This window comes from Vigna angularis, chromosome 4, assembly GCF_016808095.1.
Source record: "Vigna angularis cultivar LongXiaoDou No.4 chromosome 4, ASM1680809v1, whole genome shotgun sequence".
Taxonomy (NCBI): Eukaryota; Viridiplantae; Streptophyta; class Magnoliopsida; order Fabales; family Fabaceae; genus Vigna; species Vigna angularis.
In genome coordinates, this window is record NC_068973.1 from 31,280,796 (window position 1) to 31,294,270 (window position 13,475).

A 13,475-nucleotide genomic window follows, 5' to 3' on the forward strand; every position below is an offset into this window, starting at 1 on the left:
GTATACATGTATGGTAAATGATTTTATGGTATATTTAAACTCTAATGCTACACATAGTCGTATCGTATAGACGTATGTATTTTGTGATGAGAGCCAATGAAAACGTATATATTAAGTTGAGGCGAAAGAGTTATCAATACTTAATTAAACATATAATACTCTAAATTTGATATATAGGTCTTGTATCAAAGAGTATAAATTGATAAATAAACCAAATAATAAATGTTTTTTTTTTATTTCAATTTAATATTAGTCTTTCAAAATGATATGCGTGGCTTTTAATAGACTTAATGTATGTTTAATCATATGTTGATTATGGTTTATATGATTAATTGAATAATTAGTTTACCTTTTAATTTTATAGAACAAATGATTCTACAAAGAAAAGAAGTTTGTAGATAATTCAGGTCTTTTTAGATGGGAGTTTTAATAGAATTAAAATTGTGTAATTGAAATATTTACAGATAACTTATGATTCTATTTTAAATTTGTTTTCATTTGTCTATATAAATTGAATTGAAATTATGTACACCACATTAAATAAATTTTGATGTTAGTTATGCATATATTTGAATTAAATGCGATTTATTGAATCACATGCGTGTGAAAATGACAAATAAAGTTTCACATTCAATATAACATGAGACGTTGAACCAACTTATAAGAATTTTGTTGGATACTTTTTTTTTTTGTATGACGAGTCCATTTTTTTAGTATTAATGTTGGGACAATATTTTGTTTTTAGTTCACCTTTACAAAACTTCTATCATAACTTTTGCTTAATTGTGGGTTGTTGCTTGCAGGTTGGAATGGTATGATGAGACCTTGGATTGATTTGAATATTGAGTTAAATGTGCTGAAAACTTGCATCTTATACAGCTAATAGTTTATTCAGATATCCTAAACTTTTACCTTTAGTTCCAATTTTGTGATATATATGTTCAAATGACAGTAACAGTGATTTATTTTCATATCATGATATTTTATGCTTACCTTAATAACAATAATTATAAACGATCGATATAGTTATGATTGTTCCTTTCGACACACAACCTAAATAAAAACAAGTGAAGTTCTGATATTTATATGCTTTAAAAAGAACATATATGTTCCCTTCACACACAAAAAAGAGTGCGGATTCTTTTCGTAAGTATCAAAATGAGTTAAAGAGACTGAATAAAGTATAGAGTTAATGTTGAATAATAGCATAAATTAAAATTTATCATATTAATAATAAATTATCAAATTATCTCAATAATAGTATATCTATCAAACTGTGATGGTGTAATAGAAGAAAGCTTAAGGGTGTGGAAAGTCTAACACAAACTTAAAAACGAGACATTTTATTTAAATTTACTTTTTGAATTTTTTTAATGTAAAATTATATATTCAATCGTCGTAATTATTTTTTTTTCACATAAAGCTAATTTGTTTTTTCAATTCCAACTTATATTCATTATTTATTTTATTAAAGATTTCATCTTCAATATCTACAAAAGATTAAATTCTAACTTAGTAAATAATTATGTAATTCAACCCAAGTAAAAACTCTACTTCCTCGTTAAAATATATAAAAAACTTTTGAAACTCATGAACGGAAAAATACCCAAAAACAAAACCACACAAAAAATGTATTTCTAATCCTAATACAAATTCAACAAATAAAATAAAAACAAAAACAATATAAATAGAAAGAAAAACATACTAACAAAAAACGACACTAGTAGAAAAATAACTTTTTATAATAACATTTTAAACCATTTATATTTCACTTGCTATAATAAGTGAAGCAGTGGCAGAATTAGGGTTAAATATGTTTTTCGTCCCTTAAGTATCACACAATTTTAGGTTTAGTCCCTACTCGAAACTTTGATTGTTTTTAGTTCTCATAGTTTTGAAATTATTACTGTTAGTCCTTAAAATTGAACGGCGTTAACTTTTGTTTGATGTGGCAAACGGCGTTAACCCCATCGCCTCTCTTTGGCACCCCGCCCTTATAACCTGTTTCAAAAAAAGCTCACCTTTAACAAAACATTCTAATTGCCTTCAAAATGCCTCAAAGAAAAAACACTGCAATGGCGGAGTAGTAGTTTTCCATATGCCTGACTTGATAACCTTAAAAAGAAATGGTAAAAAATGAGGGAGGAGGGGAGGAAGGGAGAAGCGCCAGTAAAGAGAGAAAGAAAAGGAGTGTAGGGTTTCAGAGATGAAATGCGACAAAGAGGAGATGAGAAGATAAAAGGGTGGAAGAGTTGTAAAAATTATTTTATTAAATGAAGAAGGGAAAAATCGTGAATTGGAAGGTGTAGAGCGAGACAGGTGAGGTGCAGGGAACACCACTCTAAGTGAAATCAGTAGAACAAAAGTAACATAAAGATAAAAAAAGAAAATATAAATCAAAATTTATTCTAAGAGAATAAAATAATTAATCATTCTCTTTTTCCTAAACAAAATTATAATTTATTGAAAAAAGTTTTAACTCATTAAATATAATTATTAATAGAAATAAAAATTAATAAACACTAATAACTTAATTAAATTTTATTATCAACCCATAAAGTTATAATTAATTTAATGGAGACATAGTATTAAAAAAATTGAAGTCCTTTTTTTCATAATTATAATTTTCTAATTAATTTAATAAAGATATATTAGTAATAAAAAAAATGGAAACATTTTTTTTCTTAAACATAATTTATAATAGAAAAATATTAGTATTAAAAAAAATTAAACATTAACATACTTTTGACACAAAAATACCTTATTCGTATTTTTTTATTGATTTTTTTCCAATTAAATTCCTAAAAGAATGAAAATAATAAATAGTTTTATATTAAAGATGATAAAGGTTTACCTTATCTTCTATATATTGTGAATTATTTAATAGCAATGTTTGTTTATTATAAGCAGAGATTTGATTAACAATGGTTATCATGTGAAGTATTACCTAATATTTGTGATTGCTATTAAGTTATTGCATTATTATTTAGTTAGTCTTTTTTTATATTTTTCACATAAATAGCTATAGTTATATTTAGCTTATAGATAAATGAGTTCATCTAACTTAGAAAAGAGTTTAATATATAAATAATTTGGTCTATTTTACTTATGAGAAGGTTTGTTTGTCGTTAATAATTTTTATAATTCATCACTTTCTATTTGAGCACGTATGTTTTCTAACTTTTATAATCATTATGTTCATAAAAAATATTTATAGAGAATCATTTTATTCTTTATCTTTCTTTATATATTAATACAAACTGCTGCTAAAGATTTAATTAAGAGTTTTGTATTTGTAGATTGTTACTCCTTTATCGACATGGATTACCTTTATTTATTCTTTTTGTCGTAAGAAACATATTTAAGATGTTAAAAAAGATAGTTAATACCATCAAAATTAAAAAGTTTAACACATATATAAGATTCCACCACCCTCATGTGACTTAGAAGTTAGTATAAAGCGGTTGATAGAAACAATTTCTTTAAAAAAACACCTTTTTTTTCGTCTATTTTTTTTATTTAATTTTATAAAAACTCATTTATTTTAAGTGATATTATATATATATATATATATATATATATATATATATATATATATATATATATATATATATATATATATATATATATATATATATATATATATATATATATAGAGAGAGAGAGAGAGAGAGAGAGTATTCAAATTATCCAAATTGGAGATTGTTTAGAGATGGAGGGTTGACACATTCGGCTGAAAGAAGTATTTATTTATTTATTTAGTTTTATAAAACTAGGTCGTTAGGTGTTTGGTCTTGTAGTGAACGTTTCACAAACGAGGAAGATAGAAAGAGGAACAGGTAGGCGTGACTGCTTCATCCAAAGGTAGCAAATGCCAAAATAAAAAATAAATGCTTGTTCCTTCGTAAGATATTTTTATTTTAAGAAAAATTCGATAATATTTTTGGTTTAGTGTTAATAACTTTTTTATCAAATACCCTCATATGTCAAATTCAAATCATGAACATAAAATTATGTTAAATATAAAAATATTATTATTTAAATTTAATTATATTTTAAATCCTTATAAATTTAAAAACTTTTAATTGAGTCTTATAATAAATTTTTATAGTTCATTAAATACTTAATAAATTTATTTAATAAATTTTTATAGTTCATTAATTACTCAATAAATTTATATTTTTCAATTGAGTTTTTAATGTTAAATATTCCTATTAAATTAAGTAGCTAATGGAATTATTATATTGTCATATTATGACATGTGACAACAGTTAAGAAATGTGACATGACAAAATAAGAATTACGTCAACCACATCATGCTCTTAGAAATTTTTAACAGCAGGACTCAATTGAAAAAGTATAAATTTATTGAGTATTCAGTTGATAGAAAAAATTTATTAAGAATTCAACTAAAAGTTCTCACGTTAATGGAAGACTTAATACATAATTAAATCATTATTTATTACAATTTTACAATTATATTATTTTGTTAAAAGCAAGAAATAATGTTTCCAAAATTTTTAAAATAATTTATAGTTTCATATGATAACCTATTGTTTTTTCAAAAAGTTGCGATTATTTGTTTTATGAAAATACCATTAGTGTTAATGTTTGCTGTAAGGCGTAATGTAACATCCCAAAATACAGTAATCATCATATGATAGAATTAATTACAATTAACAGTCACACAGTGCAGTCTTACACTAAAAATTAGAGTTCATAAACCAAAAGGCTTTAAATACAGAATTCCATACAGTAATTCAGAAATAATAGAAGTTCAGGACGAACGGTTTTTACAAAATCAAATAACCGAACGTTCAAAAACTAAAAAGCTAACATCTAAAAATTAAACGAAAGCTCTAAGGCTCGGCTTTAACTTCCACGTCTACCAGATTCTCCTCTTCAATAACGTCTTCTAGTAATGTCTCGCCTTCTGCTCACATCCACACGGATGATCATTGCAATGACAGGACGGACGTACAAGGACGAGAGACAACACAAGGAAAAACGAAGGGTAAGCTTATGTAATTTAATTCATACATCAACATTTAAATTAAACATTCCAAACAACACCCAAGCATATAGTTCAACATGTATAATCATACAAAATCTATCACTAGACGGACTGTCCGGACTGTATGAATCCGTGTAGCTACAGGCGTTCTTGCACCCGAGTGATGTAGTAACTGGGATACACTTAACAGCTGCCACTCGAGGTTAGCCCTATCCAAAGTACCCCTAAGGACTAGGACCTCCTGCCGTTCCCACACATGACCTACCCCCTCTACGTGAGGACGAGTACTCACGGAACATCAGGATGAACTACCAGCATTAGCATAACCACAGTCATACTTTACCAATTCCAATATTCAATACATGAGTCGTTCCTCCCCGGAACGCTCGTTCAAATTCCATAATCGTATATTCTTTCCAAATAATGTTCACCCTTTATAATCCTTTACTTTATTACTATTTTCATCATTAGTTACAAGGACATGAAATAACGAACGTTCAGCCCTCTGAAGAACGAGGACGAACGATAATAGTGAGATCAACGATTCTCCCGTTCGGTACAGAAGAAGACTAAGAGAATATCTTTTAAATTTAAGAAGTGAACTGAGTAAACTAGAGCAATCTGTGACGAACGGTAATTACCACATGAGTTAGTTAAATGAACTAACTCTCTTGAGTTAAATCAATTCTTAAGAAATAAGTCGAGTAAGAAGGTCTTAGACCATATCCAATGCAGAGAAAAAACAATGGATTAAAGACTATATTTTAATTAATTCACCCACAGAAATCCAATGCCAGTAAATGACCGAACATGGAAATATATATTATTACAGTTGAACGAACGCTATTTTATCAAGGTTGATTATACGATAATACGAGCGCTTGGTATAAGACCGAGCACTACTTAGGACGAACGCTAAGTGTAGGACCGAGCACTTCTTATTACGAACGCTAGGTATAAGACCGAGCGCTACTTATTTTGAACGCTAAGTATAAGACCGAGCGTTACAAATTTTTCTTTTAAAGTACGAGGGTATAAGTATATTATTATTTTATTTCAGACATCCGGATACCACTAGGCTGAGCCGATCGTTCAAACCTAGTATTTTACAGGAGGACGCTCGTTCTCGACCAGAGATCTTTCCAAATGAAAGAATTCCATTTTAAACAGTTTACTAGAAAACCGAACGGTAAATGACCGTTCAATAACGAACGTACATTGTCATAGTGAGAATGTCATATTCAGATTTTTCATCTATTTTTCAACTCACATTTCAACATAACAGTTCATATCTTATAACTTCATATCAAGTATCAATTTACATACTTTACAGAATTCCACATTAATAATTCATACTTCATAGTGATAACTCATATTCACATTTATACATTTCAAACATCATCATACATATCAACCAGTATGCTTCATATTCATGCAATCAACTTAAACGAACGTTCATACAAAGCACAACATACGAATTAAATCAAATAAGCTTCCCTTACCTGGATTCGTGAGCAAATTGTCCTAAACGCAAGATTTGTGGCTCGTCCAACTAACGTTTTCTACCCTCAATGGTCACTTAACTCTTTCAATCAAATCTAACCACAAGAAAATCGAAGTACTTAGACTACACCCTTGCATGCAGCCAAAACTTTGTTTTTTTTGCAGGAAACCTAAGAACGAACAACTTAGGGAAGAAACTTACCAGCTTCAGATTCTGAAACTGTTCGGTCCAAATTGAAGCTTACGGCGTCGGGAGCACTTCTATGGTTTCTGAATGATGAACGGAGAAGAGAAAGGGTAAGTTTCAGTAGAGAGAAGGAAGAGGTTTCTAGAGAGAAGGAGGAGGAAATGAAAAGTCAGTTTTTCAGGAAGAAGAAGGGTGCATGCAGAGAGTGGGAAGAAGGTTTTTAGAAAAATCATTTTTCTTCCCAAGGTAAAACGGACGTGCACTCTCATACGGACACCTGTCTTCCACTACTGATTTTAGAATGTTCCATTCTTGACACCTGTTTTAGAATGTTCCATTCTTGTTTTTTTTGCAGGAAACCTAAGAACGAACAACTTAGGGAAGAAACTTACCAGCTTCAGATTCTGAAACTGTTCGGTCCAAATTGAAGCTTACGGCGTCGGGAGCACTTCTATGGTTTCTGAATGATGAACGGAGAAGAGAAAGGGTAAGTTTCAGTAGAGAGAAGGAAGAGGTTTCTAGAGAGAAGGAGGAGGAAATGAAAAGTCAGTTTTTCAGGAAGAAGAAGGGTGCATGCAGAGAGTGGGAAGAAGGTTTTTAGAAAAATCATTTTTCTTCCCAAGGTAAAACGGACGTGCACTCTCATACGGACACCTGTCTTCCACTACTGATTTTAGAATGTTCCATTCTTGACACCTGGCGTCAGTTTGCAGAGTTTGGGAGTGAGTTTTAAATGGTCTGAGCAGGGTTTTAGGTGCATTAACTGGGATTTGACAGGTGGGTTTTTGGGTTAAATTAAAGAATGACATTGATAAACATACAAGTAAATTGCGAAAGGTTTTAGAATTCATTTTCCAAAGAAATATTGAAAGGATCTTGCTAATAGAACAGAGAATAGAAGGTAAAGAAGAAGGTATGCACTAAACAGAATGAATGAAGTCAATAAAACAATGTTTATATACATGAGATATTGTGACTGATAAAACAGTAACAATATAATAGAAAATCGAACAAAACAGTAAGCTTGAATTACAACAAACTTTAATATTCTTCCTTAATTCAAACTAACTAAGAGAAACCACACCAACTTCTCATTTCAGAAATTCGAACCTGTCACCAGCCAGTGCTTTGGTTAACAGATCAACCCATTGTTTTTCAGTTCTACAATGTGAAATTTCAATTTTCCCCTTACTTACCATGTCTCTGAGGAAGTGAAATTTCACTTCTATATGTTTACTCCTCCCGTGATTCACCGAATTTCTGGCTAGATTGATAGCAGAAGTATTGTCCATTTCCAGCTTTACTGGGCTCTCCATTTCAATTTTCATCTCAACAAGCAACTCCTTGAGCCAAACTCCTTGGAAAGCAGCATAACACCCAGCGATATACTCTGCTTCGCAACTCGACAGTGTAACAACTGATTGTTTCTTAGATGACCACGAGATTGATGCTCCATTAATGAAATAGATAAAACCGGAGGTGCTTTTCCTCTCCACAGTATCACCTCCGTAGTTTGAATCACAAAACCCTGTGAGTTTTAACTCATTATCCTGACTCCCATAAGGAAACAATATGCCATCAGTTGACGTGCCTTTGATGTATCTCAGGATGCGTTTAGCAGCATTCATATGACTCTTCTTGGGTTTGCACATAAATCTACTTATCAGACCTACACAAAATGTCAAGTCTGATCTGCTGTTACACAGATATCGCAAGGATCCTACTATCTGCTTGAATCTTGTTTCATTTACCTCCTCTTCAGCTTCATCCTTTCTCAACTGTTCATTCACTTCTAAAGGGCTTCGGGTAGCGTTGCATTGATGAATCTTAAACCTTTCCAGCAGCTCCTTTACATATTTTTGCTGATGCATAACAAGCCCTCTTGCTGAACGAGTAAACTCCATTCCCAGGAAATAGTTAAGTTCTCCTATGTCCGTCATCTCAAAGTCGTTCTTCATTATCTCCTTGAATTTGTCTATATCCTCCATCTTCGATCCTGTCACCAAAAGATCGTCGACATACAAACAAACAATCAACATGTTACCTTCTGAATTCCTTTTCACGTAGACTCCATGTTCCACTATGCATTTCTCAAACCCGTGAAGAGTCAAAGATGAATCAATCTTCTTATTTCAGGCTCTGGGTGTCTGTCGTAGACCATACAATGCCTTTTGTAATTTGTATACCTTCTCCTCCTTATTCTTCTCTCTGAACCTAGGAGGTTGCTGAACATAAACCTCTTCTTCTAACGTCCCGTGTAGAAACGCGGATTTAACATCCAACTGGAAAATCAGCCATCTGTTTGCACATGCAATTGCCACAACCAGGCATATGGTTTCTAGTCTCGCTACAGGTGCAAACACCTCATCAAAATCGACTCCTTTCCTTTGCAGGAATCCCCTGGCCACAAGTCGCGCTTTGTATTTGAAAACGGTGCCATCTGGGTTTAACTTCTTCTTAAACACCCACTTAACACTAATGCTTCGTTTCCAGGTGGAAGATCTACCAGCCTTCACGTGTTGTTTTTCTCAATTGAGTGGAGTTCCTCTATCATGGCATTTCTCCACACCGATTGTTTCAATGCATCATCCACATCTACTGGTTCTGCTCCAGCCATGAGCGCTATGTGAATCAAACTCCCTTCTTCATCAATCACTGCATCAGAATAAGTTTCAAAATCAGAGAATCTGGATGGCTTTATTATTTGTCTTCTTGGTCTTTGAGATGCATCCCTCAAATCAGTATTATTGTCAGAAACAACCTCAGCCCTTTCTTGCTTCTGATCATCAGTAACTCCATGCACCAGCGTCTTCTCCGGGCTTGCATGCATATGATTCCAAGCCAAGGATTCCTTCTCCAAAACAATCGCATCTCTGCTGATGATCATCTTCTGTTTCATCGGATCATATAACTTGTATGCCCCAGTAGCATGATACCCTACGAACACCATGGGCTCGCCCTTGTCTTCCAACTTGGTCCGCTTCTGATCTGGGATATGAACAAACGCCAGTGAACCAAAAACTTTCAAATGCTTCACGAATGGCTTTGTTCCTATCCAAACTTCAAGTGGCGCTCTTCCTTCAACGCGCTTAGTGGGACACCTGTTAAGGAGATAAACAGCTGTCGACACAACCTCAGCCCACAAGTTCCGTGGCAAGTTCTTCTCTTTGAGGAGACATTTGGCCATGTTCATAATGTTCTGGTTTCTCCTTTCAACCAAAGCATTATGCTGGGGCGTATACGGTGCAGTAACCTCATGTGTTACGCCTTTGCTCTTACAGATCTCTTCAAACGCACGTGAGGTAAACTCCCCTCCACCATCAGTTCTTAAGACCTTCAGAGTCTTGCCACTCTCTCTTTCTACACAAGTCACATATCTCTTGAAAACCTCCAGCGCTTCACCTTTTGTCTTGATAGTATACACCCAACTCATTCTGCTAAACTCATCCACGAAAACAATGAAATATTTGCTTCCTGCCAATGATGGAACTTCAAGCGGGCCACAAATATCTGAGTGTACTACTTCTAGACACTCTCTTGAACGCATCTTTATCTTTGACTTGAAAGATTCCTGGATTGCTTGCCTACCAAACAAGACTTGCATGCATAAACTTGTAAAGAAATGCAGGGTATACCTGAAACCATATCCTTTTCTTCAAGTTTCTGCATGTCTCTAAAATTTAAATGACTGAGACGCTGATGCCACAACCAACTCTCTTCAATCTTGGCAGTAGACAAACATTGCAAGTTTTCTACTACATCTAACCTTACTTGAAACATCCTATTCTTCGAAATTTTGCTGGTCAAGATCAGCCTTCTATTACTGTCAAACAACTCAACTTGATCATGATTTCCCATGATCACCGTGTATCCCTTTTCAACCAGTTGTCCAATGCTGAGAAGATTGCATTTCATACCAGGCACGAACAACACGCTGGAGATTAAAGCTTGCGAACCGTTCTTCCTGTTGATTATCACATCACTCATTCCTTCAACCATTAGTGTGCTGTCGTCTGCAAATCTGACTTTGCTCTTCTTTGTATTATCAAAATTAACCAGCTACTCTCTATTGCACGTCATGTGATTCGAGCAACCTGAGTCAAGATACCAACCTTTATCAAATGACTTCATACCTTCAGTAGTTGTCATTGCCATCAGGATTAGTGGCTTTGAATCTGATTCTTCCTGTGCAAGATGAGCCTCTTTGCTTTGAAACTTATTCTTTTTCTTCCCTTTCCCTGAGAAGCATTCATATGCAAAGTGCCCGAATTTATGGCAGTTAAAACACTCAATGTTTCTTCCATCTTTCTTCTTCGAGCTCTTCTCAGGATTCTTCTTTTCTACAGAATCAGATCTTTCATCTGGTTCTTCTGCACTGCTACTTTCTTTCTTCCATTTTCCTTTTCCTGATTTCCATTTCCATTTCTTGAAATTATTTTTCTCATTACTCTTAGAATGTTGAACTTTCAGCGCCTGCTCGTTGAGTTTAATAGGATTTCTTTCACTCATTCTCATCTCATGCGCCTCTAATGAGCTTTGGAGTTCTTCTACCTTGAGTTTTTCCAGGTCTCTTGACTCTTCGATTGCTACCACAATGTGATCACACTTCTGTGGTAGTGATCTCATGATTTTCTCAATCAACATAAGGTTTGTAGTCGTTTCTCCACAACCTTTCATTTGATTAACGATTGACAATATTTTGTTGAAAAACTCACTCACTTTATCTCCATCATCCATCAACAAGTGCTCGTACTGCCTTCTTAACTATTGAAGCTTCACTTTTTTAACCTTTTCTCCTCCGGTATAGCATCTTACCAATATACCCCAAGCCTCTCTTGTTGTGGCTGCATTCTGAATCTTTTCAAAATGCACGTCGTCCACACATTGATGGATGATAAACAGAGCTTTATCATCTTTCCTCCTAAGCTCCTCCTTTTGTTCCTCTATGCCACCAAGATCAGGTTCACATCCCCTCTCTTCCACAATCGCACTGACACCTTGATAGTGAAACAATACCTTCATCTGTGCACTCCACCTGTTCCAATTTTTATCTGTGAGAACAGGAAAGCTTGCGGGAGGAATATCAGCCATGACACCTTCTCTTTTCTTGTCCAAGAACTGTCTTCTTGACCACCTTCAGCCGTCTTAACCACACCCTTCAGCCACCGCAGTGACACCGTGAAGAAAGATTGAAAATGCACACCCCCAAGTTTCTGCAACCTGGCTCTGGATACCACTAATAGAATAGAGAATAGAAGGTAGAGAGGAAGCTATGCACTAAACATAATGAATGAAGTGACTGTATTATTTTATAACAGAAGAAAACAATGTTTATATACATGAGATACCGTGACTGATAAAACAGTAACAGTACAACAGGAAACCGAATAAAACAGTAAGTTTGAATTACAACAAACTTCAATACTTGCGAAGTTAGACTGATTTTTTTAAGAATATGAAATTCAATAAATTTATGAAAATGATTTGAATATTTTAAATTATAAAAAGATTTCGTGATATATTTTCTCTTATTTATATTTTTATATTATTTTATTAACTTAACATCAGATACCGTGTTATTGATTAGTTAAGATTAGAATATTGTTCACTTATCTTAATTTAAGATGTTTTTGTTTAACTATAACTAGTTTATTATTGCTTAACCTCGTTTGAAATATCATTGACTCGGTCCAAATTAAAACAATATAGATTTTTTTTATAAAAGAATCCTTAAAAGTGAAGTCAATTATGATTATTTTTGCTAATATTGTTACTTTTTTTATTTATTAATTAAGATAATATTATTTCCGAATTAATATTAGTCATGATTTATTAGTCAATATTAAAAAAAATCATTTTATACCTATTTTCTTAACGGATATCATACTCTTTTTTTCACTTGAAGGTTATTGAGATTTTTTAGTGTATTTTTTGCATATATTTTTCTTATACGCATTATTCAATAGGATATTTTTGTCAATCTTAGCTCAATGAATTTTTTTTTATCGACAAAAAGTAAATAAAAAATAATTTTCTCGACAATGTCAAACAAATAATTCTAATCTAAATTAAAAAAACAAATCTCGATAGATATAAATAAAATAAAAAAAGTCGCATTAACTTCAACTAAAAACTAATTTAACTTTCTTTGATCCGGAAATAATATTAATTAATATTGACAGAAAAATATAACCAGTTAATATTTTTGAAATATTAAATATTTTGGAATGTGATAATAAAATGTTGTATTTAATGATAATTGAAATACTATTCATAATCTATAAAAATAATTTTTATTAAAAGAACTTAAAGCATAGTTTTAAACTGACTTATAATGAATGGACCATGTTAGTCTAGATAGATAGATGAATAATAGGGAAAAATATATTAAATAAATAAAGAAAGGAAAGTTTAATAATTAATTGAGATAGTGGATAAACAATGAATTGAGTTAAGTTACAATAATAATGCTATTTATATGAAAAAAAAGGGAAATGTATTAGAGAAGTCAGTTATTTGAATGAAAAAGATGGTTTATGCTATGATAACAACGTTGTAACAAAGAAAGTTGTGATACTGTGAATATACAGTTTGCTATCTTTTGACATTTTTGCATTGTTGTTGCAATAATTAAGGTTTCACACAACAATTATAACTTTAATTAATGACGTTTTTGCAACGACAATCATTTGTTGTAACTAACTTGTGCTACTGACCCACATTGTTGCCATACCAAACATACCTTAGCAATCAGAGCAGCTGTGATAGAAT

At 32.3% G+C, this 13,475-nt stretch overlaps 1 protein-coding gene across 1 annotated transcript; it reads right to left on the reverse strand.

Moving 5' to 3' along the window:
• Positions 1-10,763: 10,763 nt before the first annotated feature.
• On the reverse strand, positions 10,764-11,795 carry LOC108330460 (uncharacterized). The gene is made up of 3 exons (XM_017564940.1): positions 11,528-11,795; positions 11,153-11,374; positions 10,764-11,110 (listed from the first exon to the last, which is right to left on the reverse strand). The coding sequence occupies exons 1-3, from the start codon at positions 11,793-11,795 to the stop codon at positions 10,764-10,766; spliced, it is 837 nt and encodes a 278-aa protein (XP_017420429.1).
• Positions 11,796-13,475: the final 1,680 nt, after the last annotated feature.

Coding starts and splice junctions, on each gene's coding strand:
- LOC108330460 (XM_017564940.1), bottom strand. CDS start 11,795: ATGGCTGATATTCCTCCCGCAAGCTTTCCTGTTCTCACAGATAAAAAT. Junction 11,375..11,527: donor CACAACAAGAGAGGCTTGGG/GTATATTGGTAA, acceptor ATCAAATGAAAG/GTTGTGGAGAAACGACTACA. Junction 11,111..11,152: donor GAAAGTTCAACATTCTAAGA/GTAATGAGAAAA, acceptor AATGGAAATCAG/GAAAAGGAAAATGGAAGAAA.